This window comes from Phodopus roborovskii, unplaced genomic scaffold (assembly GCF_943737965.1).
Source record: "Phodopus roborovskii unplaced genomic scaffold, PHOROB, whole genome shotgun sequence".
NCBI lineage: Eukaryota > Metazoa > Chordata > Mammalia > Rodentia > Cricetidae > Phodopus > Phodopus roborovskii.
In genome coordinates this window covers 74,694,306-74,722,032 of record NW_026126418.1, presented here as the reverse complement: position 1 = coordinate 74,722,032, position 27,727 = coordinate 74,694,306, and the positions used below count along the sequence as shown (strand labels likewise).

The window sequence follows — 27,727 nt, the reverse complement described above, 5'->3', positions numbered from 1 at the left end:
CTGCCTTTGTGCCTCCAACAGGACCATGCATAAATGGTTACAAATTCTGCCACTTGAGGGTCAGTCCTAAGCCCAGCTGTTAGTGCACACTGGGCTGGCTTGCCAATCCCTCCTAACTGTTCTCTATTGAGCACTTACTGTGTGCCCAGAACTGGCCAAGAAATCATGTTACCACGCTGCATCTACCCAGATTCCTCTGGAGTGGGCCATCATGTAGGTAGGTCCCTTCTACAGACAGCAAAACTGAGGGTCAGAGGGTTGAAGTGACTTCCAAGGTACCTGGGCCAGCAGTGGCAGAGCTGGGGTTCCAACCCAGATCCTACTGATGAAGCCAGCTGTGATGGCCACACCTGTAATCCCAGCATTAATGAGACTGAGGCAGGAAGATTGCAAGTTTTGACACTGATCTAGACTATATAATGAGACCCTGTCTCAAACAAACCCCACACCAGGCAACTAGGTGCTGAGTGTGGAAGAAATAGGTTTCTCCAGAGAAGGGCATCTCCAGTTTGTCACCTGCTACCAAATGGTGGGCCCTGAAATCGTATACATACAGGAAATATTATAGAGACTGAACAGGTTGTATCTATATATTTAGGACCATATACATAATAACAATTAAGGAAAAAGAGGTCAGGAGTCATGAATTTAGAAGAGCAACAGGGATGTATATAGGAGGGCTAGAGGGAAGAAAGGGAAAATGATGTATTTTAATTAAAAAAAAAACCCACATTATCCAACTGAAAGACTCATGCACTGTTAGGAAAAGTTCAGAACCATGAATGAGCCACCTTGATGGGTACTGTCATTCATTGCTAGAGCGCTAGCCCATGGTGTGCAGGCTGACAGTTGACAGAGAAGAGCCACACACTTGCATGCATTCCTACTCAAGACCTACCTCAAGGCACCAAAGAGTCAGTGAAGAGGAGTTCAGTTTTAGATAGAAGAACTTGAACTCAACAGGACAGAAGAAGTGGCAGAATTTGGAGAATTGCTGCTTTGAACCCAAGAACCAAGGAGTGGCTCTTAGCTATAAGCATCTTAAAAAAAAAAAAAAAAAAACTCCAGCCAGAACAGTGCACATGGGTGTTATTCAGGTCTCAGGCCCTTGCTATGGAACTCGGTGCATAGGCCCTGGGAGGCTATACATGCACTGCCTTCCAGAAAGGTCTGACCTGGGCCAAAGCCAGCCAGCTTTGATATGTTACTGGACAGGGGCAGTCCTAAATCCTGCCTTTCTGTGCCACAGAGCCACAAGGAGCAAGTGGTTATAGAGCAAAGGGGATCCTGGGGACCTGCCAGCCCACTGCAAAGCACACAGCTTCTAGATGCTAAGCTAGACAAGGCAGGGCAGGGCATTGTGCAATGACTGAGAAACTTGAATTCAGACCCTTCCAGGGTAGGGCTGGGCGACATGATGTATGTAGTGTGGGGATTTGTTCCATATATCCAGACAGAAAGATTAAAGGTGTGTCAAGAGTGGAGCCAGTGTGCTGACTAGGGGCTGGCGGCCCTGCCCTCCAGTTCTCACGCCTTGGGGTATGCTTGAAGATTCCTATAATAAAAAAGTGAAAGAGAAGAGGAGCCTGACAGTGGGTGTCCTGGTGGGTGTCCATACTGTGGCCGTGGCCTACAGAAGCTGCAGTGGCTCTGTGGCAGTAGTTGTGGGAGCTCGTCCTTGGCCAGCATGTCTGGGGTCAGGCCCTGGATGCAGGGCAGTGTCCTTGGTGGCCTCAAGAAAGGCAAAAGTGGAGCTTAGCTCCTCTTCCAGGTGACAGGGTGACCCATCCCTTCAGCCCAAAGGGGAGAGCAGGTGGCATCTCTATCAGACTCACACCTTTCTGCTGTCCCTTCCTTAGAGGAGGTGGCCTTCAGGAAGAAGAGGCTATGCATTAAATTTATTCCTCGAGATTCAACCGAAGCTGCCATCTGTGACATCCGCATCATGGGCCGGACCAAGCAGGCACCTCCCCAGTATACATTTATTGGGTAAGTCCCAACAGTATTTCCACACACAGATCTCCCTCCCCTGAGAGTTATTTGGGCCACTCCTGAGCCCAAGACTTGAGAAGTCTGCCTGGCTCACAAGACTGGGCCATCATCCATGGCTCTTGGTGTTGGTACTTATCACTGACTCTGCCCTCAGCCTACCTTAACTCATGGTGTAGCTCCATCCTGGGGCCTTCTGTTCCCCTTTACCTGCTGCCCTGATGTTACTGTGGTCCTCAACTCCTCACACTGGGGCATTTTATGGTCATCCTTTTTGTGCCACTGGGGTGGGGGGAGACAAGTCCCTGCCCTCACAGAGAAGCTGCTCTGGAGTGAGATGCACAATGAGCAAGAAGATAAACAAGGTTGTTTCAGACAGTGATGGGAATGTAACTGACTTTGTGGTGAGTAGCTGGGGCTACTCCAGTTAAGACAGGAGGCAGGGATACGAAGCAAAGATCTCCGAGACAGGAGAACCAGCTGTGAAGAGGCTGGACTGGGTGGGCAGATTGAGAGCGAGTGTGGCACACCCTGGGAATAGACGCCCACACCAGGGGTCGTGTTGGGCCCAGAGGGAAATAGGGTCCCTGGGTTTTATTCTAGGCACATTGGTTGCAATTCAGAAAAAAAAAAAAAAAACCCACATATTACAGGACCCTACAATGCATGTCTTCTAACAGCAGGGAATTTGCTGGAGGCTGGGCCCATCAAGGCCTGATCTCCTACAGAAGTGAGCAGGGCCTAGCTCCAAGATGTTCTGTAAACTCCAAATCCAGGCAAATCCTAGCACTTCAATTTGGACCCCCATGAGCCCAAGTGACAGGAAGCCCCACCCAGAGTGGCTTAAGCAAAAGGAAGCATTTGTTGGCTAACGCAGCGGTCAGGCTTAGGCAGGCAGAAGTATGAACTCAGAGAATGAGAACACCTGATTTCCTGCCCTCAGTCCTCTGGAGGGACCCATCTGACACCTTTTTTCTCTGGGGAGGCATGGCACTTCTGTCCCTCTGCCGGCTGCCCTTTAGGAGCAGGTCCAGAGACAAGAACGTATGCCTTCCTGTGGTTCCCATCACAGTTATAGAATTCAGTGTCCTTGGTCTTGATTCATCTGATCACCATCATGTGAACCCCTCTCTGGTCACTGTTACCCGGGAAAGATCATGCCCTCCATGGCCAGCCTCAGCTAGAAATAAGGACTGCTTCATTAGAGCTCAAGGAAGAATAGTGGATGGGGTGGCTGTGCCAAAATGTGCAGGGGGTAAAATGTCAGGAAGGTGGGGCTGGATGAGGCTGGGGTGGATCTGGGGCAGGGCTGGATGAAGAAAAAGAAATAGATGCTTATTGCACTCACTGCAGTTAAGACTAGGGTCTTGCAGCTGAAGTTGCATCAGCCTCTTCTGCTGTGGATTCATGTATTCTCAACAAGGTAGATTTGGGATGGGCATTAGTGGTAGAGCCCATGCTTAGGGTACACCAAACTCAGCTCCATCCCCTGCCCCAAAAATGAACAAGTAAAGGAAGGGCTCACACCTGCAAATCCTGCTTTGCATCCTGAGTTAAACTAACTGTGCAGGCAGGTTACAGGGTTAGGAAGCAGTTAGCAGAAAATCACACATCACCCCACAGCGTCCATTTACACACAGTACAGCTAACCACTGCACTTTTAAAGAGTATGCATCTACTGTTTACATCTCTTATTACAATACTATTTTTTAATTATTTAACTTCATTTTATGTGCACTGGTATGAATGTATTAGATCCCCTAGAACTGGAGTTACAGACAGTTATGAGACAGTTATGTGGGTGCAGCCAATGCTCTTAGCTGCTGAGCTATTTTTAAAAGCTGCTCTTTTTATTGTTTTAAACAATTCTGAAGACTGGATTTTTTAAAATCAGTGTCTGCCTTGATTTACAAACCTAGAATTTTTCTTCTTTGGTATAATTTTTTAAATGCTTAAGTATGATTTTTATTTCATCCTGGCTATAACATCTTCTCTAAGAAGAAAACATAGCATGGTTTTTAAGTAAGAGAAATTAGTTGAGGATTTAGTATCAAAGTCATTTAATCTGAGTGCCACCATGACAAGAGCCTGAACTTTGCTGAGAGAGGCAGAAAGCTCAGACTGGAAAGGACACAGCCTCCACTGAAGTGGGCGGGCTCTGGAAGGGGCAGCCTGTGGCTGGGTAGAGATGGGTGAACTTCATGGTGCTACAGCTGGCTCACTCTTCTGATAAGGCAAGGTCTGGTTTAAAATAGTCCCTAGGCTACAACCAAGACCCACAGAATAAATGTCTTTAATTTTTGGAAGAGAGGCTGTCCCTTGGCTTGCAGTCCCATAGACACCATTAGAGGCAGCAGGGAGGGCTTGCATGTGGCAGAAATTATCCTGCTGCATTGCCAAGGCTGAGCTTGCCTCATTCATATCACAGGTGTGCAGTGTGGGGCTATCACACCATATAAGGTGTGCATCGACTCTTGGTTGTGCTGGTTTGTGGGCTGTGAGTCTCCAGTTTGAGGCCATCTTCGCAACTGAGGGGCCAAATCCTGACATTTGGAAGTGTTGTGTGGACTTGAAGAATCCTCTATAAATCAAGCATGTGTCTGCCAGACCCCTCCCCACTGTGCTCACGGCACTCTAACCCTAACCGAAGTGAGTACTTGAGACCAGTGAGATGGTAGAACAAAGAGTGTGTGCATGCCAACCGGCAAGGCAGTACAACCAAAGCAAGCAGGCATGCTCAGGTGGGTAAAGATGGCTACAACACAAAGGCTTGCCTAATAGCGCAGCTGCAGTCATGCTAGGCAGTCACGCAAGCCATGAAGGGAGGTGATGGGGCCTGTCTTATACTGTGAGAGCAGCCTCCCTAGGGTTTGAGACAGCTCATAATGAGGTAACGATTGGCTTTGTGGCTCAGGTCAGTGCTCCAAGCTCAGCAGTGTCTTGAAGGTTTTTCTTTTCTCCTGCAGGGAACTGAACAGCATGGGCATCTGGTATCGCATGGGCAGAGTGCCAAGAAACCACGACTCGTCTCAACCCACCACACCCTCACAGTCATCAGCCGCTTCCACCCCAGCCCCAAACCTTCCCAGGTGAGGCTTTGTTGAGGATCTCACCCATGCAATTCCATGACCTTAGCGCCTGCTGAGCCTTGCTGAGTGTTTAGAAAACACTCACTTAACATCTGCTGAAATGTAGCTGAAAATTTGCAGAAGTCTAAACTTGGGCCTTAAAAAGTTACAGTCAGAAATCTGTGTGTTCCATGTTGTGTAAAGTCTCTCAATATTCTATATTGTGGGAATGCTACAGTTTCCCAACACAGCAGGAGCTATGTCTCAAACTTGGTTGGTCAAACAGAACAGGCGTGGTATCTCTCACCCTTAATCCCAGCATTCAGGAGGCAGAGGGCAGAGCTAGGCAGATTTTGAGTTCCAGGCCAGCCTGCTCTACATAGCAAGTTCCAAGATAGCCAAGGCTACATAGTGAGACCCTGTCTCAAAAACCAAACCAGATTAAACAAAACAAAAAAATTGGCTTGCTGTTCAAATGAGCTTATAGATACACAGGTGTGTGTGGCAGCCAGGTGGCTAGTGCCCTGGCTTCCAGAGGGCAGAATTCCCTCTCAGCTCTGCCAGCAACTCCTCAGAGACCCAACAGGACTGGTCAGCTGTCCATGATGTTTGTTCTTTCCAGGGAGGGACTCTTCCATAGCATTTTAAAGGAAAATATCTAAGAAACAGAAAGAAAATACTAACATGATTATAAATTTCATTGTTAATAAATAATTTAACACTTTCCAAAGTAAACCTCTTTAATGTGAAGTTGCCTTAACTAATAGAAAATCACAACCAAATCAGATTATGAATGACAAACCGTTGTTTTTAAATGGGGAGCTGAGCCTGGTGCACACTGTTCTTTTGTTTTGGTTGGAACGGTCCCTTTCTCAGCTCACACTCCATGTGTGCTAGGCTTTCTCACTATGTGCCTCTGAGTTGAAGCCAGTCTCCCTCCTGTCATGTTAGTAGTCCTTACTTAAGCAATTGTCACCCTCAAGACAGCACTAAGATTGTAAAAAATAAACTATACCTATTTAGCTCAACTGCCAAATATGCATTTGTACTGTTCTGTATTTTAAAAATCCTTAGAAAGTGTCAGGTTTTCAGGAAATTACATTTATTGTAATAATAATTAATTCTTCTGCCAGCATCATTTCAGGTCATCATCGCCTGTGCCAGGTGAGGTCAGCTTAGATTTATCTCTGGTGCTCATGGTCAGCTCAAGCTTGGGTTAACTCCAGAGGCTGTGGAGCCCTTGGGGATCAATTGCCTTGAATAAATAGAGCCAGTCCCCAAAGACACATGTGGTCTGGAAGGGCTCAGAAATGGGTATCACCTCAAGTGGTTGCTAATTCCTATTGCATGGAATGAAGCCATTCTACTTTGTTTTCTTTTTTTCTATAATCCATTTATTTTTATTTTATGTGCATTGGTGTTTTGCTTGCATGTATGTCTGTGTGAGGGTGTTGGATCCCTTGGAACTGGAGTTACAGACAGTTGTGAACTGCCATATGGGTGCTGGAAATTGAACCCAGGTTCTCTGGAAGAGCAGCTGGTGCTCTTAACTGCTGAGCCATCTCTCCAGCCCCTCTAATTTGTTTTCTATTGTTGTGAAAACAACCATTGACCAAAAGCAACCTGGGGAAGACAGTTTACGTGGCTCGTGTCTTCCTTTCATAGTCCATCATTGAGGGAATACAGAGTAAGAAACTGAAGTAAAGGCCATGGAGGAGTGTTCTTTTCCCATGGCTTGCTCCCATGGCGGGCTGAACCCCCACACCTCAGTTATTATTAGTCAAGAAAATGCCCCCACAGACTTGCATGTAGACCAGTCTGATGGAGGCATTTTCTCAGTGGAAATTCCCTCTTTCCTAATGACCCTAATGTTCCGGTGACAAAACACTTACTGTGCAGGGTCCCTGTTGGCCCCAAAGAATCAGGAAGAGTGCTCACCCTGTCACAGGAGAGCCAGGTTACCTAACCAGAGCAGACAGCCCATAGTACCCAAGCTCTGGGAGCTGGTGGAGATGGAGGGCGGCATAACACAACACGGTGCTTATAAGGCTTGTGTGTTTTATGACCTTGGTGCACAGTTTATGGTTTACAATGGCTGCAAGGAAATTGGATCAGTTCTGTTTTACTTGCCAAATAAAACAAATGTCAAAATAGTCAATATAAAATGTATTCTAATTTGGCTGAGTTAAGTGAGCCTGCATTCAGGGGGATCACCTCCTGTATGCAAATGCTGCTGTGTGTTTCTCCCAGCTCTCCTCTCTGGCTGGGTGTTGATTTACAGGCAGTGCGTGCCTGTGTGAGCCTCTTAAGTCATCTGGGTTTGGTGTTTTTATCTTTCATGGGTTGGCTCAGATTTTATTCTTTTACTATCCAGAGTCTTTGATTTTTTTTTTTTTCTTTTTAAAAGAATTGTTAGTTACTTCAGTTTTCCATTGAAGACAGGAAGGGTTGAGCATGCTGTTTTGTTCCTCAAGATGCTGGTCTCTATAAGGGAGTGACAGACAGCTTTATGGTAACTGAAAACTCAGTCCCTCCCTTTCCCCCCCCCCCCGACTTTCAGCCTTCTGTGTCCCAGCCATGGGCCCCAGAGTTAAGTCAGACTGGTTCCCCACACTTGTGTTTACTCCTCTTGAGCCTGTGTTCACATGACCCCTGTGTGGGCAGTCCCCCATTGTCACAGCACAGCCTTCTCTAACAGTGAGAACCTCATGTTGCTGCCCCTCCAGGTGACTCCCCATCCCTGAGCACTGCAGTTTCAGTCACAAGAGCAGTAAGTGCTGGTGGGAAATTGGCAGAATGTAGAAAATAATGGGAAAACAAAATCCATTTCCAGTGAGCAAATTCTCATAACCTTTTGTTACATTTCCTTTGAGCTCTCCCCATGTGCTTTTATGTAGGTGACATCATCACATGTATAGCAAGTTCATGATTTTCCCATGGAGCTGGTAAATTGTGTGGGGACACCTGATCCAAGCTCCAAAGCATAGCTGCCAGGAGTGTGGTGGCAGGCTGCCCTCTACTGGCCACCTAGAAGGTGGCAGGCAACATGCTGGGAGGGAGCCAGAGTAAGAGGGAGATGCAGTAGGTGGCAGACAAGCTGTCTCCTGAGCCGGGGAGTCAGTCTCAAAAGCCAAGAACATGTGGTCTGCCAACATTTGGAGTTAAAGTGTTCCCAGCAGCTTTTTGGAGAGCTGTCATTTCCCACTTTACTTTAGACAAAAGGGGCATTTGCTGACCTTTTCACAGGTGACAAGTTGTCACCTTCCCCATCCCAGCCGCATGACCTTCCCTTTCGCACTTGAGCCTTCTTCCCATTGCTGCAGGGGCATTTGTGGTGAGATTCGACCTGGAGCTCCCTCCCTGCCTTCCTGAATGAAGGTCTCAGGGTGGGTAGGATGCAGTATCCAGCGAACTGAGCATCGAGTTCAGTGGAATTTGTGTCAAAAGCTGCATTAAATGGCTTTGGCAGAGCTCGCCCTTTGTACAGTGAGCCTTGGTTTCACCTGCAAACTTCTACTTAGATCTCTGGAGCGAGCCGCTTTGTCCAGGTCCTGGAGCCTGTATTTCCCTCCAAGCAGTGATCATTCTGTTCCCTGTCCAGCTGTGTCATGTACATTATCCAGAAGGATAGGGTGACCCAAGGGCTGAGGATGTGTCCTATCTCTCCATCCCTCTTCTGGGCTGGCCTTGGCTAAGTGAGCCAGCCTTGTGGGGAAGGGGTGCTTCCTGTTGTGCTGAGGGCTACCACCTGGGGGCACAGGTACCAACGAGGACTCGCCTACAGACAAAGCACCTAACCCTCTCACACATGGGGTCTCATAGGTGACCCCACTAAAAAGAGAGGTTCCATGGCTGCCTAGACTAAGATTTAAGAAGCTCCAGGGATCCATGGTTGAGAGTGCCAGGAGCCCCAAGTGGACAAATGAATGTCCCTGTGTTTCCTGGGTATGGATCTTGGTGGGCTGCTGGCTCCAGCTTGTTGAGCTTCTCAAACCTACAGATGACACAGTCACTAAGGAGAGCAAATGTGCCAACGGATAAGATCAATACTGTGTAAGTCCATGGCTGCAGCACCCATGGGAACCAGGGGGTAGAAGGCAGTGGATGTGAAGAAAGACCTCCCAATGGTCACAGGGCCACAGCACATGGCCACAGCACAGGGCCAGGTGACCTAGCCCACAAGTACGGTGCATGTTTCTAGATTGTGTCAAGTTGACGAATTAAAACCAACCATCATAATCCCTCCCTTAGAAATTCAGACTCAACAGACACCTTGCCAGGGGTAGCCTGGTTAGCAGTATATTGGGATAGCTCAGTGCTGGCCACTGAGACCTTCTCCAGAGTCCACAGGCAGGCACTTCCCCTTCTACTCAAGTGCCGCTGACAGTGACAGAGGCTCCAGTAGGAAGAGAGCTGCCACTGTGGCATCCTTGGGATGGGTACAGACAGGCCTTGCAGAATGTCCAGGCATCGGTGGTGCTGACTCTGTGTCTCAGCCCAGCATTGGTGTGTTTAAGCCAACAGTTACTGTGTGACCCCATCCTGTCTACCTGAAGTAAGTGGCCAGGACCCCAGAGTGCTGAGCATACTAACATTCATTTCAGTCTAGACCTTGAATGGGGTTACCTAGTAACTGGGACATGTGCACATTGCCTACCCGCAGGCCTGGAATAGGAGTCCTTGTTTGTAAACCATGGTTTACAAACCTACCAGGCCTGCCTGTCCTTCATGGACACCCCACCCCCTAGGACAGAGGACTGTCCCACCAAAAGCCACAGAGTACACCACATGTGTTCTAGCAGTGGGTCACAGCCATGGTCCCCACCAGGAGCCATTCCCAGGTGTCAGTCAGCTGAGCGTGCCTCTCTATGGTCTAGTGCTTGCTGCTTAGATGTTTGGGGATCTCCCAGTGATTTGTCAGCTCCCAGAAAGTTGTCAGTCACATTTTCCAAAGTATGTTTCTCAGTGACAGACATAATTGTACTTAACTCTTTGCATGGATATTATCATTTTGTGACAGATATTCTGGGAAATGGGGCATTGATGGCAGAAAATCTGTCACATGCACTTAGTCTTCCTCTTGGGGACACCAGGATTCAGTCACAACTTTTGCATGTCAGTGTCAGGTTTTGAGAACATAGATCCTGCTGACCTCAAAAAGGGTTTCATCATTCGGGTCCCAGGGCTGTCATCTAAAAGGTTAATGGCCCTTCCTGCAGGAGACAGGAAATCACGCCACCTACTCTCGCTGCTGTCATATCCTTTGTCACAGCCCGTGAGCCATACACCATCCTGCCTGCCTGACCCTGCCTCCCTGCCAGACCCAGGGCCCAGTTTTGCTGCCTCATGAAATGTTCTGGTCGATTAGCAAAATAAGTTCTGTGCAAGCTGAAGTCTCAGTTGCTAGCCGGAATCCTCATGTCTTCACTGACAGCCTCAAATCTTCTGGCTGCCTTCTGTCAGTTTTCAATTACAAGATTATCTTTGCACCACAGATGTATCTGCACTTCACCTGTTGAGGCAAGACTTGAGTGAGAGGCCCGCACGGCTCAGGCCGGGAAGCTGTCTCTTTTCTTATGGTGGTACATGTTCCCTGTTCTGCATGGTGGAAGACGGGTAATGCAAGCCTTTGCCTATACAAGTGTCAGACAGATTCTACTGGGGGGAGCAGAGGATGGCGCTGCCTTGAGGGATGGAGTGAGATGCTATGTGTAAAGTCCGTCATTTGCAGAAGGGCCATGTGTACCCTGCCTCCTGGTCAGGTTAGCAGACAAGGAAGGCTAAGAGTTGGTTCCTCGGACTTGTTCCTCCCTGCTAATAGTGAACATGCCATGACATGGTCTGAGTGGTTCTTCCATAGTGAGCCTGACAGAGGTAGATGGGCACTCTGTCTGGTCCTGTCAAGAGAGCTTGGGGCTCAGCACCACTACAGTTAGATTTTCTTTCCTTCACATGAAACCCACCTGGATTTTTTTTTTCTTTCTTTTTTGGTTTTTCGAGACAGGGTTTCTTTGTAGTTTTTGGAGCCTGTCCTGGAATTAGCTCCTGTAGACCAGGCTGATCTCAAGCTCACGAAGATCTGCCTGCCTCTGCCTCCCAAGTGTTGGAATTAAAGACGTGCTGAATTTTTTTTTTTTTTAATGACATGCTTTTTGAGGTGCAGACCACAGTGTAGAGCTTTTTTGCTCAAGGTGCACAGACATTTACTCTGAGGTTTGAATCCACTATGAGCCTTACACCATTCCCTAGAGAGGACCAGTGGCTGTTAAGAGGCTGGGGCAGGGGTGAGGCTTCTGGGGTTCAGGCATGACTCATTCAGGCAGCCACTATGAGAGAGCTCACATATGCCAGCCTCTTCCCTCCTTAAGAGTTAGGCTGGACACTCTCATGGCCTATGGTTGCCCCAAAGAAGACTGGCCACACAGAAACAGCAGTGACGGTGGTACTGGCGTTGAATTGAACCTTTCAGCCATGCCATCTCTCTTATACTGGAAGTATTTGGGATGAAGTGCAGCTGCAGATGGATTAAGACCTCTAAGTTCCAGGCACCTGCATAGTGTGAGCTGGTGTAGAGCTAGGAGTCAGTGTGTACTCGCCACCTTCCTTTCATCTGTTATATTGTCTATATAGCTATCAAGTCATCCAGCTTCAAATAGCAGAGATCCACACAGCAGTGCTGGGCTGGCCGGCTCTGTCTCAGAGACTTTATAAGCAATAAACAAACACCCTAGCAATAGCTTCATGGGGCAGGCACTGCTGTCAGCCTCATTTTAAGTTGGGAAAAAAAATGGAGATTAAAGAAGTTAGGTTGCTTTCCTAGTGTCCCACAGCTGGTATGTCAGAGTCCAGATCTCAGCCCATAGGCCAGCTCCCTTCAGCATGCAAGCTCCCCTTTATCCACAGGCTGTGATTACATGGTCCCTGGCTATTGAATTTATTGAGCTTTCACTGAGAGCTGGGATATGCCTGATTGAGACAGCCCTCTGATACCTGCCTGTCTTAAACTGGCAGCTTCTCCAGGCTCCAGACCAGTAATGAGAGTGGGAAGTGGGTGGCAGTGACTTCCCAAGGATTACAGGGCTTGGACTTTGCCTCCCCGGTCCCCTGGCTGGACGTGATGCCACCAGTCTGATTTATTCTAAAGGGGTCCAGTGCAGTGCCCTTGAGCTGTAGCTGCTGGCCAAAGGCAGTAGAGACCATACCTATGTCACCTTCTCCCCGCACAGCCCTACCACCCTGCTTCTGTAGGGTTCCCAACTGTATGGTTAGGAGAATATTGTGAAAGCCACCTGCCCGGTAAGGTGGTGGTGATCAGCGTCTTTGGCCACCTCTGAAGCCAAACCCAGCTTAGTGCTGGTGTCAGGGTAATTTTGAAGGAGAAATTTCATTAGAATGCAGTTTGGTATTGTTCAGCATGAATGATGGCTTTAGGCTGAGCAATACACTTTTAGATATTAATTTTTAATATGGCGTCTTGGAAAGTCAAGGCTTCTGTTTAATGAAGAATTGACTATTAGTCAATATGGCTCCTACCTCTGAGTCACAGTGGCTGTCAGTCCCTCACACCAGGTTTTAACAAGGTGTCTGTCGCTTGCAAATTTGCTAGAACTCTGTAGCTTGTGTGGCTTAGCGAGTGAGTATCCTGTTCCTCACAGTGATAGCTGTGGCTTCTGCATGGAGGTTGTCCTGGAAATCTGGGTCATGGATGCCAAGTCCTGTCTGAGACCTGCTCTCAGTGCACCTGTCAGCTCCCAGCTTTGGAAAAAGACCTTTTTCAGGATTATGGAAATAGTTCTTTGTGTGTCAGGGCAGATTTATCAGCACACTTTGGTCACTTAGAGGAGGATGTTTTACCTTTTCTTGGAGTGGAAGCTGGCAGTCTATGAGCAGGTAGCTCTGTGGAATATTTCACCCGGGTCTCTAGTGGAAATCTGAAATCGTTAAAATGAGCATTTGCCAGCACTCTTCCTGGGGTCTCACCTCCATCCCTGCTAGACTGCTCTGTTTCAAGACAGGCTTTCAATTATTAATTTGGATATTTAATAAAATCCTTTGCCTTCAGTAACTTTCAGAAAACCTTCTGAGTTTATTTGGGTTGGAATTTTGCCTATGGGTTGGGTAAAATTCAATACAAATATCTTCTTGAACAGCATATGTTTTCGTTCTAGTTGAATGGTATTAATAGTGATTATTAGAATAAATACAGTTGTTATCATGTCAACTATGAGTTTCTGAGCATCTTGTATTAGGCATCATATAAATGCTTAAGTGCATGTCTGTAGTTGTGCATGTGTGTGCATGTGCATTCGTAACTTTCATCTTTCCCAGGGTAAACAATCCAGTCCCGCTTTTAAGAGAGGACTGACCTCTTCGAAGACTGAGGCTTAGGAGAAACCAGCACTAGAGCTCAGGGCCATAAGTATACCCTGCTTGCCTTCAAGGAGCCTCGGACCTCCTGGTTTTTTTCAGCCCTTTACCTCAGTGTTTCCCATAGCCAGCGGGTATGAACTGGCACCAGACCAAATACCACAGTCCAGCCCATGGCCACATCCCACCTTCTCCTTTGCCAGAGCTTTATTCTGCTAACCAAGATGTTTTCCACAGCCCTTAAGATGGAGTGGGCTGGAGGAGGAAACTTACCTGGGGTTCTTGGTCAGAGTCTGGGGTTTTGAGCGCTGCCTGGCTACTCTCATGCTCTGGGCTCTCGTGCATTCGGCTCATTATAGGCTTGGCCGCCTGTTCTTGAAATTTAGAAAGGCGGCCATGTCAGCTGGAAGGAGATGAAAATCCAGCAGTGCCCATGTGTTCCTGGTTTTTAAAAGTTGGGTCCACGAGGTTTGGAGACTCTAAATATTTCGGTTTATAGGATTAGACTTGATTATCTGGGATGGAAGGGCAGCCCCAGGCCCAGGCTTGGCCTTTTTCTTCATTTCTTTCATGGGGAAGGTAGGTGTGTGGCATTGCAGGATCCAAGTGTGATAAAAACTTAAATGCAGTGAATAAATACAGTGAACCAGACTGTTGTACAGCTCTGAAAGCTTGCTCCCCTTTTTTATTTTTGGACATAATTGTGACTTGAAAAATAGCAGATTGGTACAAGGATTTTAGGCAACAGGAAACCATCTGGCTTTGAGGGAATAGGTAGTCTCTGGCCACTGTGTAAGGAAGTGTTTCCTCTGCCTGTTTGACTCCTCTCCAGGGAGGATTGACAGTATCCTGGGGTCTGTGAATGTTCATGGCAGTGAATAAAGCCAGGGTTGCTTCTAATCCCAGGACACTTAAGGAGTCTGGGATGTCAGTGGCTCCCAGCTCTCCCCACAGCACAGCAAGCACCTCAAGTTTCCCACTAAAGATGAATATACCACTAGAGTGTGTGTCCCTACCAGGATGTGCCCTCAGTGTCCACATGAACAGCTGGGGCAGTCTGTGGGCACCAACCCTGCACAACAGCCAGTGCCCCCAAGCAGAGGACCCTGCCTTCCTCCCACTCCCTAGTCAGTGGGAGCTCTGTGTCTTCACTGTCATTTCCTGTCGTGTTCCGTGGAACACGATCACTCTTCGTACCTCTTGGATTCTAAATTTCAGAAGTAATTTGTCACTTTCAAAGAGCATGTCATTAATAACCATTATTTAGAACTGTCAAGTCGTGTGTGTGTGTGTGTGTGTGTGTGTGTGTGTGTGTGTGTGTGTCTTGTCCGTCTGAGTTAAACACCCAAAATATTGGCCTTGCTGGTGGCAAACAATGCCTCCACATTGGTAGAAACAGCTTTCCCCACCATGCAGTTCCACCCACAAGTGATTTGCCCCCTGTCTGCCTTTAATCACCATGAGAGTGGGTGGTGACAGAGACTGGCCAAAGCCTGGCCTCCTGGAACTCATTAGTATTATTGGCAAAGACAGGATTGTAAATTGAGAATTTTTTTTAACTTCTTGGAAAAAAATCCTATTTAATTCATTTTATTGTCCTTCCAAGAGGGAGAAGGAGAGAGAGAAGAAAGACGTTCTCATGAAGCCTTTGAAACAGTAAATGAGGAACCCAAAGTTCATATTTCACTGGATGCAAACCCTGTGCAGTTACAAATGCTGCAAAGATGGCAACTGGTCACCCTGGGGTTGGGGGCCCAGGGAGTGTCTCTAACCCTGCAGATGGGTGGTGGTTAAGAGACAGCATTGCCATTCAGTGTATGCTAATGCACGTTGTTATTCTTAACATTAAAATTCCACTAAAGCACTAATAATTACTGTTAATACTGTCTAGTGGAAAGTTACAGTAAAGGAGCAGTAGTAGAAACAGTATTTAAGGGAGAGCTGCCGGCATGATAAGAATGCAAATAAGCGTTATTAGCTTAATGATTTTGCCGTCGCCATGGTTGTGCGGCAGCAGTGTTGTGAATATGTCATCCGGCACCCGTGAATTTGGAAAGTGTGTCAAAACACAACTTCAATTAGTTTGCTCTAATTATGGCTCTGGAGAGTTTGTGACTACATCACTCCTCATTAAAAGAGAGATTTTCTTATATGGATTAATGTAATATACAAAGGAAAGTTTCAAAGTTCCTGACGCCATTTGCTCCCATCACGAGCTTGCTCAGAGCAGGGGTCTCCTGCTGTGATCAGACTTAGGAGGTCTGGTGGTGGGTGGCTGTGATGAGAAAAGCTATGTGGTGTTGGGCAGTATCTGAAGTGACCATTGCAGAGGGAGGTATCTGAAGTGACTGTTGCAGAGGGAGGTGGGAGGCCTCCAAAAGTGGGTGATGGTGCCCGTTTGAATCAGTTAAGAGACATTAGCTACTGTGGCCCTGTCAGTCTGTCACTGCTGCTTTCCATCTCCATGGAGCTCAGAAGAGGCCTTTAGCCTGAGTGAGGGCTGTGAGTAGAGGTGACTTGGAGGAGAGATTCCTTACCTTAGGCTGTGTAATCACCGGTGTGGAATATAATGAAATGTCAAGCAAAGTCGTTTTGGGTGCTGAACATATGGTTTAGTCCATGGAGTGCTTGCCAGGCAGACATAAAGACCTGAGTTCAATCCCCAGAACATACAGGAAAAGCCAGGTGTGGTGGGTGCTGTGAGCACACTATGCCAGAGACACAGATGAGCAGGTTTGTGTCTTCCCACAGTGTCAGAATTTACTGAGTAACAATAAACTCACAAGGTTGAATGGTTCTAATGACAGCAATTTTTCATAAACCTGCTTCTGTGGTAAGTTGGCCAAGGCGAATGCAAACTCTCTCTTTCCTATCTTATTACTAATGTTAACTCTCCTATCACACCACACACAGTAAGTATGTCTGTGTATCTTTGTATGTGCATGTGGTTTACAGAATGAATACAAGTTGAAAGGGTCAGGAGGTTTCAGAAGTGGGCTGAGAGTCCACATTGATCAACTGAGGGGTCAGACCAGTGCCAGACAGAAGCTGCTCTGAGAACTGCTGAGTGAACTCTTTGGGCATCCTCAGCACTCCTCCAAGCCGGTTTCTCCCCCTCTAAGATGGGAAAAGAGGCATCTCCCTGCAGGCTCCTGGTGAGAATTAGTAGGGAATGTAGGTAGACCTGTTGCAGCTGGCGCTCCATCAGCCCACCTCATAGTTCCCAACTCTTCAGGATTCATCTCAGAGTTGGGTCAGTGCAGGCCGGGTTCACACCCTGGGAACCTTTCTTTGGCTTCCTTCTATCAAAGTCTTAGGTCTTCCAGTCCTCCCTAGTCTCAGAACCAGGGCAGGGCAGGGCACAGCAGCCACCTCCTCTCTCAGAGCCAGAGTGCTTTCAGGCAGAGACAGCTGGGAAGGGGTTAAGGTAGTAATTGTGTAAGTCTTCCAGGCTTTCTCCCAGTTCTGCGATAATTTGATGAAGAACTTCACCCTAATTAAATATTCAAATTAGGAATAAGTGTCAATATGGCTTCCCATTGCCTGGAACGATGATTAATTGTATTCAAAACTCCAGTGGCCGCTGTAATCTGAGCCGAACCATTGTACCTGATTATTTCTGTGCTGCATTTGCCATGTTTTTGTTTTAAGATTTAAACTAGTAATTGATTTGCCATATGCTGTCGAGCTGCGCACACTTTAAAGCTGCACAGGAGGAACTTGGGGGCTCTGATTCCCTTAGTCTTCCTATGACAGCTTTTGTTTTCGTTTTTCTGGCTTGTCCGATGCATTATGCTTTGGTGGAGGCCCATGAGGGAAAGTCACTGTTGGTGACTGGAGTCATATTGATCAAGGCAAATGGAAGTGAGTGGATTTGTGTTTTGCAATTCCTCAGTAAGGTAAAATGGTGTAACATAAAGAGCATGGTTTCAATGAGAGCCTGGCCATTTTCTTTAACTATATGACTTTGGGCAAGTTCCTTAACCCCTCTGAGCCACTTGGTCCCCATCTGAGGAAACTGGGTCATTTAGAGATGGTTGTGAGGCATATGGAACAATGGTAACCGTCATGGTCTCAGGTACTTGCAGGGACAAAGCCCCCAGCATGTTCCTTATCAGCGGCCATCTCCCACTTCTCCCTCTCAGCTCCTTCATTGCCTGTACCTCACCATGTGACATCTTTTGAGTTGTTATTTTGACATATTAAATAACTATTTTATAGCTTGAGCCTTTTCCCCCCTTCCCAGATGCAGAAGACTCAACAGATGTTGGCTACTGCCCCTACTCCTTATCGTTTTAAAACCAAAGCCTGCAACCTTGTAGTCCTTTAGTCTTTGGATTTTAGAGCTTTTCACTTTGTAGTAAATTTATGTTTGTGTTTCAGTGTATGGTCAGTAGATTCCCACTGGGACAACATGCTTCACTCTGGCTTCTTAAACCATCATAGCAACTAGCACAGTGCTTAGTGTATAATATAGCAGGAGTCCAGGTGAAGACAAATGGACAGGACTAGTGAGATGGCCCAGTGAGTAAGGGCACATGCTACCAAGCCTGACAGCCTAAGTTCTGTCCCTGGGCTGCATTCAAAGGCAACTGTTTCCCACAGGTTGATCTCTGACCTCAACATGCATGCTTTGGCGCACGTGTGTGTGTACACACACACACACACACACACACACACACACACACACGTAAATATAAAAATAAACCTAAACGAATAACCAACTGCTGGATAGTGTGTGGCCACTCGTTAGTGAGAGCAGCCTGTGTGCACACTGCTCTGCTCCCTGGGATTCCAGCTCTGTCCAGGTGTGGAAAGCATTTGAGGTGAGCTTACAGCACTCACTTGCCTTCCCTGGTGTGGAAATGGGGCACATCAGACTATGGAAATGGCTTCTCCCAGACATGGCCTCCAAAGCCTCAAGACAAGAAAGAGCACAGCTGACAGCAAGGGTGAGCTTGGGGCTCCATGTCCAAGGAGGTGGATCCAAGGAAAAGTGGTCTCTGGCTTTACTGGACCCTGTGGAGCTCAGTCACATTGTAGGTGCTCAGAGAACTAGGAAGAGGAGCCAGGCTGGGAGGTCTGAGAGAGGGATCTGCATGCTGGCCAGGTCCTTCCAGATGAAAATGATCCAGTTTAATTATCTTCAGAGTGAGCCAGCCCCTGAGCATATGGTCCTCAAGAAGCAAGGATCCCCAGACTGTCAGCAAGTGTGGGCACTGGCCAGGGACCTCTTTCTGACACTGTTGACCAGCTTGTAGCACAAATGCTCCAAAAGGTGCTGATTAAAATGCCAGCAGGTGCAGTGAGGGTCCCGTCCCTGAGACTCCTGCACCAGGTGTTTTATCAGAGCCTTTTTCTTCATTAAGTGGCGTTCATTAAGCACGTCCTCACACCTGGTGCTGAAGCGATGCATCGCAGCCGTCTTCTTCCCGGTGGTGTTTTGCATGAGTAAAGGGGAATTTCATTTAGCCATTTGCCAACACCCACCACCACTTTGACTCAATTACTATTGCTTTTGTGTGATTCTTCTCTGTCCTCAACTCTGCTTCGTGCACTGCCCATGGTCACGTCCCACAGTCCCACAGATGCATGACCCAGACGGTGAGACTGCCCTTCAACACTAGTGCTGTCCCCTGTGCCATGTCTTAGAGCCCTGGCCACAGCTTTGAGAGCCTTTCCCTGGCCTTGCCACTGTTTCATTGAAAACATTAGCTGTAGAAAGCATGAGAGGAATGGGGTCCACTCCCCCCTCAGGGTTACTGCTGATGACACCACAGGCATGTCCAAGAGCTGGGCATCCTTCAGGCCTCTTGACACTGCATCTATGCACAGAAGTCTAGGAGCTGCCTTACAGCTGTGTTACAGAACACTCATCCCTTCTCCTTATTCTGCCCCTAGCGATATTAGGAAGTCATCAAAGCAGCCTCAGTTTGCTGCTCAAAGACCTGGTTCCTGCCAGCCGAGGCTCCACTACACAATGTTCTGCCAGTTTTCCCCACTCAGCCCTCTCCCAGCCCTAGGCCCCTGTGACCACTGCTTTGTGTCTGTGAAACTGTTATGGTGATCTTAGTGTTGTCTGCAGGTTTGCCTGCACCTTCATAGTCAGTGCAAAGTTGTTACCCAAGTCCAACCTCCAGCAAACTATGTCCCTACCTGCTTGGGCCAGTGGCTAAGGAACCCCAGGTACCTCTGCAGGCTGGGGCAACCTCAACACCTGGCTACTGAGCTGGTCAGGGATTGCATACTGCTTTCCAGATAGATTCTGTTTTCCATCTAAATCACACCATTTCCCATGTTCTTTGCTGTCCTTGGGTTTCCAAAGAGAACGAATAAGCCCTGGACTTTTTACTCTGCCTGCTCCCTGTCCCTAAGCTTGGAATCACCTGGAGCATTTGTTTGTTGTTGTTTTGTGTTTGTTTATTTTCCCAATAGCTCACTATCCTCCTGCCTCGGCCTCTTTAGTAGCTGGATTGGCAGCTACAGTTTTAATGCACTTATGCCAGAGAAAAAGATGGCAGTGCCTTTCGTTGTTGTCTTTAACCGGAAGAAGGAAGGTTTTCATGGCACAGCTTGTTATAGTCCAGACGTGGAGTCCCTGTCCTCTTCCTGTCACTGAGTGAAGGCCCTGCTGCCTGCTCCGGGATTCCATGCCCCCTCATCTTTGCTGCATAGATCCTTGCTTACACAGGACAGTGCTGTTACTTTGCTGAAGTGGGATCCCCACGTTGTAAGCTGTATACATTTCACATAGCTTGAGTGTGGCTGTGTGTGTGCACATGTGAGACCCTTACCAAAGCCAAGGCCACAAGTGTGTCCCCCATAAGCCCTTTGTGCATCTCTGTAAGTATCCCTCTCTTCTCGTGCATATTCCCTTCTACCCTGTTTTACTCGACATAGTTAGCCTGAGATTGATCCACCTTGCATATCAGTAGTCTGTTCCTTTTTGATCACAGAGTGACTCCATAGCATGTCAAGTCACCCAGCCTAGTCACCTGGTTTTAACCTTAGTATTTTCACTACAGCAAATAAAGCCAATGTACATTTGTGAACAAATCTTTGTGTAGACACACTTCCATTGCTTTCTCTTGGGTACAGATCTATGACTAGCTAGGTTGTGTGAATAGGTGTAGCTAACTTGCAAAAACTGCTTTCTGACATGAGTATCCTGTTACTCCTGCCAGTGCTGCCTCATGGGTCTGGTTATCTCACAACCTTGCCAACGGTTGACAGTATCCATCTCTTTCATTTCAGCCATTTAGGTTGTGCTATGCTGTAAATTCACATGTACCTCCTGGCTCATGATTAAGTCTTTTCATGGCAAATTTGCTATTTGTGTTTTCCTTATGGATGTGTCATTCCAATGTTGTGGCCATTTCTACCCTGGGTTATCTTTTGTTGTAAATGAGGGAATGCTAGCCAGCTCCAGCGTGGCGAGCATGGCTCTGACAGGCCTGGCCCTTCTCCCCATTCCCTCTGCCTTGCTAAAAAACCATTAGATTACATCCTTAAAGCTAGCCATCGAGATCTGCTTGTTCTGTTTGGCCACTTCCTCCTCCTGAGGCTGACCACTAAGGTCCAGCAATCAGAAGCCCCCTTTGGCTCACCTAATTAACATGCCTTATTAAAATTAAACACCTCATCCTAACTTGTTTCCCCTTTACCTATATAAACTGCCATTTCCCTGTGCCATGTCTGTCTCTCTCTATCCAGAGGTAGTCCTTTGTTCCTCTGGGACAAACACCCCTGCCCCCTTTCCCTTGCCCCCTTCCCCTTCTCCCTCATCCCCTATCTCCTTTACCACCGCATCCTAGCCCACTCTAACACAGACCTCCCCTTCCTCTCCTCTTAAAATTACACCTGCAACGGCATTTGCTGCTGTTCTTCTGCCTGAGGCAGAAAGCAGCTGCTTTAACTTTCCTTCCCAGCATAAAAAAAGTATTTCTCTGGGTAAACAGGTGTTTGGGTGTGGCTTGTGCCTAATCCTTGGTCTGGGAGGGAGCCACCACTGTGTGGGAGTCCCCTTCAGTAAGTGTTCTGAATATGCCCCAAGACAGAACTCAATTTGTGTCTATTTTCTCCAGGCCTTGTGTTTATTGTTATTTTAAAAATAATTGTTTTTATTGCTTTGTGATTATGTGTATGAATGTTTCTGTATGTGGTACGTGCATGTAAGTGCAGGTGGTCCTTGGAGCTGGAGTTATGGGTGGTTATAAGCCATCTGATGTGGGTGCCTTGCAAGAACATACCGTGCTCTTAACTGCTGAGCTAGCTGCCCAGCCAGTGTTCATTTTTTAGCTGTATTATTTCAAAGTCCATTTATTGAATTTTTTATAGTTTGTGCTAGTTTGTATTTTGTTTTCTTGCTTTGTTCTGTTTACAAGACTGGCCTAGAGTTGATTATGTAGCCCAGGCTAGCCTAAAGCTCATAGTGACCCTCCTGCTTCAGCCTCCTGTATTCCTATATGCTAGGATTATAGTTATGAGCTACCACACATGGCTTGGTTTGTGCTTATTAATGTCCTATTTAAGGATAGTCAAATAACTCAATATTGTGGAAAGTGTTGTGACATTGTACCCCACTCAAAATCTCAGGAACTCCTAGGTCCCTGCTTCAGAGGACCATCAGTGTATGTACAGCGGGCATGACATGAAAATAGCAGCCATCTCCAGCTGCCAGTCAGCTTCTGCCCACTCGCTGCTGTCCTCGGCAGTTTGACAAGGCAGCAGGGTCTGCTGCTACCCAGCAGCAACATCTCCAATCCCTGTGACCACTGGTTCCACAAGATTGATGGTTGCATTTAAAAAATTCACACAGACCTGGAACCAACACGAGAAAATACAGACTTAAATTAGCAAGGAAAAAGAAGAACCAGAGGAAATAAATTGTGCTGGCAACTACTGTCACATAATAAAATGTCACCTGTAACTGAAGGGCTTTTGTACAGGGCTGTCTGAGACTTAGTGGCCATGTTAATTGAACAAGGTGCCTCACATTGACTTGGGGGCAAGAATGAAATTTCCCTTAGCATCTATTTAGTTGGAGTTGTTGTTGGCAGCAGTGTGATGCTTATCTATTACAGAAACACCAGCCCCTCTGCACTGATGGAATGGCTCCAGAAGCAGCATCCAGCCCTGGCTTTTCAGGTACAACCCTGTCTCCTCAGGGCAGTTCCTGAGGAAGGAAAGCTGGCTAGAAGCTCTCCGGGGCTTGAAGGCTGCCCGGACACCTTTCCATCAATGTTGGAAAAATTGTTACCTGAATCAAGTAGCAGTTGTTAATGACTGATGATCCCCAAGACTCCCAGTGAGAGGGCAGCCTGCCCTCTAGGCTTCCTGGTTGTTAGGGAGTGTCTCCACAGCCACTGTGTCTACCTAGAGAGTGGTCCCTTTGGAGCCCACTCCAGTGATCCTGCTGTTCCTATTACATAGTGGGCACCAGCCATGGTCACCTCCTTGAATATCTTGGTGGCATTTGAAGCCATGCAGCCGTTGGCCCAGCTGCAGGGGAGCTGAGCAAATAGACTAGCTCCATTGAGGTCCTGCCCTCCCTTCTCTACTGCAGTGCAGTGACATGACCTCTTCTCTGATTTGGCACGTGCCTGAGGCTGGCAGGTTTCAGTTTCAAATATGGGAATTAGATTTTTTTTATGGGTGCCAGCTTGGTCCATCTAGCAACTGCCTAGGATTTGCACAAAGACCTTGAACTATTTCAGTGCACAGTTGTACGGTAGCTTCAACTGCCCCCCCCCATCGTTTGATATCATCGGCTTTATAGGCCATGCCATGAGGAAAGTATTTACTGTTTATGTAAAGTTATCCTTGAATCAAAGGGAGCTGCATTTTCCAAACCATTAACCAGCCCAGTCCTGAGGATGAAAAGGAGGCAAGTGGGAAGCCTTGCTGGAAGATTCCCAAAATTATCCCTAATTACAAGTCAAAATCAAATTTATTCATTCAGCAAGTCCTAGATAATTTTACAGGATCTCCCCTGAAGTATGCAAGTGCTGTTGTATGGGGCTTTGTTCTCAGCACTGGGGTCCTAGGGGAAAAAAAATGATGGAGCTCAAACTCTGTCCCACAGAAAGCAGGGTGAGGGCATCATCTCTCCAAGGGAGGCCAAAGCAGGTATCTGTGAGGGGGCCTGTCCAGAGAAGCCAGTCTGTGAAAGAGTATGCTGGCAGACAGAAATAGCAAGTGCAGATGCCTGAGCAAGTGTGAAAGCCAGAGGGGAAGGGCACAAAAACCTGAAGCTGGGGTTGGAGAGTGTGGATTGTGGGGGCTGGGCTAAGCTGGCAGGGTCTCACAGCCAGTGAGGCAACTTCAGGAAGGGAGGGTACAGTGTGCCATAGTGCTGAAGGCATGGGGACAGCTGAGGCAGCTGGCCACTGTGTCCACAGTCAGAGAACACAGATAAGCACTGCCACTTGGCTTGTTTTCACCTTGGTCAATCAGGGACCTTGCAGACCTTCCCACCTCAACCTAGTCTGGAAACTCCTTCCTGGTATGCCCAGACATTTGTTTCCATGGAGAGTCTAAATCCCATCATGTTGACAAGGTTAACCCTCGCTTGCACCAAGTTAAAGGGTTCACTCATACCACCTGTGAGTGACACCTGCTCTGCCGGCGTCACAGCCTTTGTCTGCTGGGAGGTGATACATCTTTCAGAGGTCACCGCCAGCTCCAGCACTGAGTGAGATTAAATCCCACATCCAGTGAACTCTGGATGGCAACGCCCTTGACCCACAGAGGACCAGACCACTAACTGGCTGTCACTTGTTGGGGTTGCTGTCCTAGTGTGTGGCAGGGATCCTCAGTCAGTGGCATTGCTGGCTTCAGAAACATAGCCAGGACACCACCATCCTGCCTGAGTGACATCTCTCCAGTCTGATGGTCTAAGTTCTAAGGCAGCACAGCTTTAAATAATAGTTCCCATCACCTCCAGAAGTGAGGATCTGCTGTCTCTCATTCCCACACTTCACAGGTTTTGCTGTGGAGGGGCCTGTAAGTTAACATCTGTGGAGATGATTAGGCATTGCATGTGAGGCTGGCCGCCCTGTGCCTGATACTAGAAACTGAAGCCCACACTCGTCTCCTCTCACCTGAGCACGGCATCTCTCCTCAGCCCCAAATCCCCGCTTCCTTCCTGAGAGAAGAGTGGGTACAAAACAATGTAGAAACTTGATTTCTTTTTAACATTTGTCTGCTGAGTGGCTCCTGGAAGACTTAGGTCTGTCTTTGCGCTCTCTGGTTTCCACATTCCTACACCCTCATCACCCCATGCATATAAACAGACACCTTCCTTTCTCCCCTGTGAGTTCCTGGCTGCTGTGGCTGCTGCCTTCTTCCTCCACCCACCTGCTTCCCTCTATGGTACAGAGGCATGGGACCCGCCATGCAGAGAAGCGTGATGACAGCCAGCAGCAGTTGGTGCCACAGAAGGACCAAGAGGATTAAGGTCAACACTTGATTGGGTTGACAAGTATTCAATACTTACTCTGTGACAGAAACTGTCCTAGCAAATGGTGCAAAGTTGAGATCTGGCCCTGCTGTTGAGCATGTGTCAGCCCTGAGAAAGAACATCCAAGCAGTTGGGTGAGGTCTTGAAGGGTGAACAGGAATTCTGACATGATCACCCCACCAACATCTTCGATTTGAGTAACAGCTAGGTATATATAGCCCAAGCATAAGTGACTGAGCAATCCCAAGGCAGCCCTGAGGCATCCAGGAAGTTAGTGGTACAGTGCCCCCCATGCTGCTGGGCTCTGTACCCCACCACTGTAGTTCACCTTGTCAGTTTTGGCTGAAGGCAGCCATGAGCGGGTTGATGGATACTTGCCCTTGACAGAGGCTCATTCCACTCTGCTCACTGACTCGCTCATAGCCAGCTTTGCAGACTTAGGGAAGGTGAGCTCCTGAGCATCTATTGTGTCTTTTGGTCCAGTGGGCACAGGCCACAGTGGCTCAAAGCAAGGTGTCATGCTCACTGCCAGAGGTCACTAGTCTCCTTGGTTGACCTGATAGTAAAATCCCACTGGCTATGGTGGGTGTGGAAGCCACTGTTCCGAGCCTGAGTGTTTTGGTAACATTAATGCACTGTATACCACACTGAGGCCCGGGCCAGACTGCCAGTCTCTATGGAATGCTCTAAAGGTGAAGAAAATGGCTGCTGGTTCCCTGAGAGGGAGGTGGAGGTCTACAGAAGCACCTGCCCTGGCCACTGCGCACTGCTGTTCAGCTACAGATGACATCATGTTCTTTCTGAGTCTAGGGGCCACGGCACACTCCTTATAACCACCTTCTCTCCTGTCTCTCTCAGGCACATCTCACTAACACTGCCAGCTACCTTCCGAGGCAGAAACAACACCAGTGCCGACTATGAGTACCAGCTCTCCAATCTGTATGCCATTTCAGGTATGTGGGCCACCGCCACTGTAACAAGCCAGTGCAAAACTCTGCCTGTGGACACCTCCATGCTCCCACTTCTCACCGCACCCCCACCCCACCCTCTGCCCCCAGAGGCCTTCCCTGCAGAACATGGCCTTCCCTTTCCTCTGTGTTAACTTAGAGAAAGGCCAAATGCATGTTTGGAAGCTAATGAGGAGCACTGTGGGTTTCTCAGGCTGAGGGAAGGTTTGGGGTAACTCACCACATCATTCACCTGCCAGTCCAGGCAGCCCCCCACCCCCACACGGTAGTGCTGAGCTGCCACGTTCCTGCCTGTCCTCACCTCATGTTTGTCACAGCTAGCATGTGTCCAGTGGGGACACACCCTCTTCCCCCTCACTGGCCCAGAGTCTGTGTCTGTGGTTTCTGAACTCGGCCTGGAAATGGATAGTGTTACTGTGGCAGGAACTTCACCAGCCCTAGTTTCCCCATCACCTTCACCAAGGAGGGGAAATAGGGCGGCCTGCTGCATAACTGAGATTCATGAGCTGTGAGGCCATACGGGTGACCCGCTAAGAACCCAGGAAACCCACAGACACCTCCCATCGCTGGGGCCCTGGACAGCGGTGTTTGTCTGTCAGGGGAATGTGGTAAATCATTGCCACTTACCAGCACACATCCTTAATGCTGAGTGACATTTTGAACACAGGAACATGACATTCATTCATGTCCCATAATGAATCGGTTATTTAAAAGGTAATCTCACTCCCTCCCTCTCTCCTCTCTCTTTTTTCTAAAAATTGCAACTTCGGGTTACTGAATAGACGAACTTCAACAGTGGTGTGATCCTTGTCAGTGTTTGTTTCTCTCGTTATGATCACTGCCTAATAGGTTTGGAACTGGAAGCAAAGGCAGGTTCTTCCATTTCTAGGCAACACTCCTGCTGGGGGTGGGGAGCCCCAAGTCTAGGCCCTGGCTGCGCTCCAGGGTCCAGGACGGGAGGGTGAGTGTGTGTCTAGAGAAGTGTCCCTGGGGAACATTGCTTCTGTATCATGGCTATTTCAAAGGCCATCGGAGAACTTAACAAGTGTGGAAAGATGGCCTGTTTTGTAGAAAAGCTGACTATTTCCCACATGCTCAGTGGCAGAGCGCTTTGTCACAGGACTGTAAAATCCAGGTCCTTTCCCCTCAGACCCTGCAAGGACGGTGCCCTCACACACATCTTTTCTGCAGCTTGCAAATCTCACAGCTTTGACACTGGGCTGCGCCCGCCATTCCTGTGAGCTCTGATGGCTTTCCCAGCTGTCGATGCTTCCTCAGCAAATGGCCCACAGGGCACATGCTGTGGTGTGGTAGGAATGTTACCTCTGCCTCTGGACTGCTGCTTTCTCAACACAGCTTTGATGAAGTGTTGACTGGGCTCATTTCAGCTGCTGGTTTAGCAATAGCAAGGTAACAGCCTCAGGACACAGGGGAAGCTGGTCAGAAACTTCCTGTCCCATTATGTGAATGACAATCTATGGGATTTTATCTTCAGAGGTAGTAAGGCTCCAGCCCAGGCCACAAGCAGCTCTTCTCCCTAGCAGTTGTAGGTACCAAATAGCTCTGCCAGGAGCAGGCTTTTACGTGGCATCAAAAGTGGGGCCCTGGCGTCTCCACAAGGGCTGCAGGCTCACCATGATAACTGGCCAGGGATCTGGGGAGTTCATCCTCCCCCTTCTATCCTTTCATACTGGCTGCCTGCCTGCCTCTGTCTTATTTGATTCAAGGGCACAGAGACCCTCCACATAGACACTGTCTGGTACCAAGTGACATACATTTCAGTTTGGCATAAAGTAAGGGTTTCCAGATGTTTAATCTAAAAACAGTAAGGTGACATGTGCCCCAACTAGCCTAGCCCAGTGCTGACCCCCCCC

General features: G+C 48.0%; 1 protein-coding gene across 2 annotated transcripts in view; it reads left to right on the top strand.

Annotated features, from left to right (window-relative positions):
- The window catches only part of Mvb12b (multivesicular body subunit 12B), a 151,755-nt gene that overhangs the window by 57,314 nt on the left and 66,714 nt on the right, over positions 1-27,727 (top strand). For both annotated transcript variants that reach the window (XM_051185249.1, XM_051185250.1), the window contains 3 exons: positions 1,860-1,989; positions 4,956-5,078; positions 25,744-25,838. In XM_051185249.1, coding sequence (XP_051041206.1) covers positions 1,860-1,989; positions 4,956-5,078; positions 25,744-25,838 — 348 coding nt within the window. The remainder of the gene's footprint in view (positions 1-1,859; positions 1,990-4,955; positions 5,079-25,743; positions 25,839-27,727) is intronic.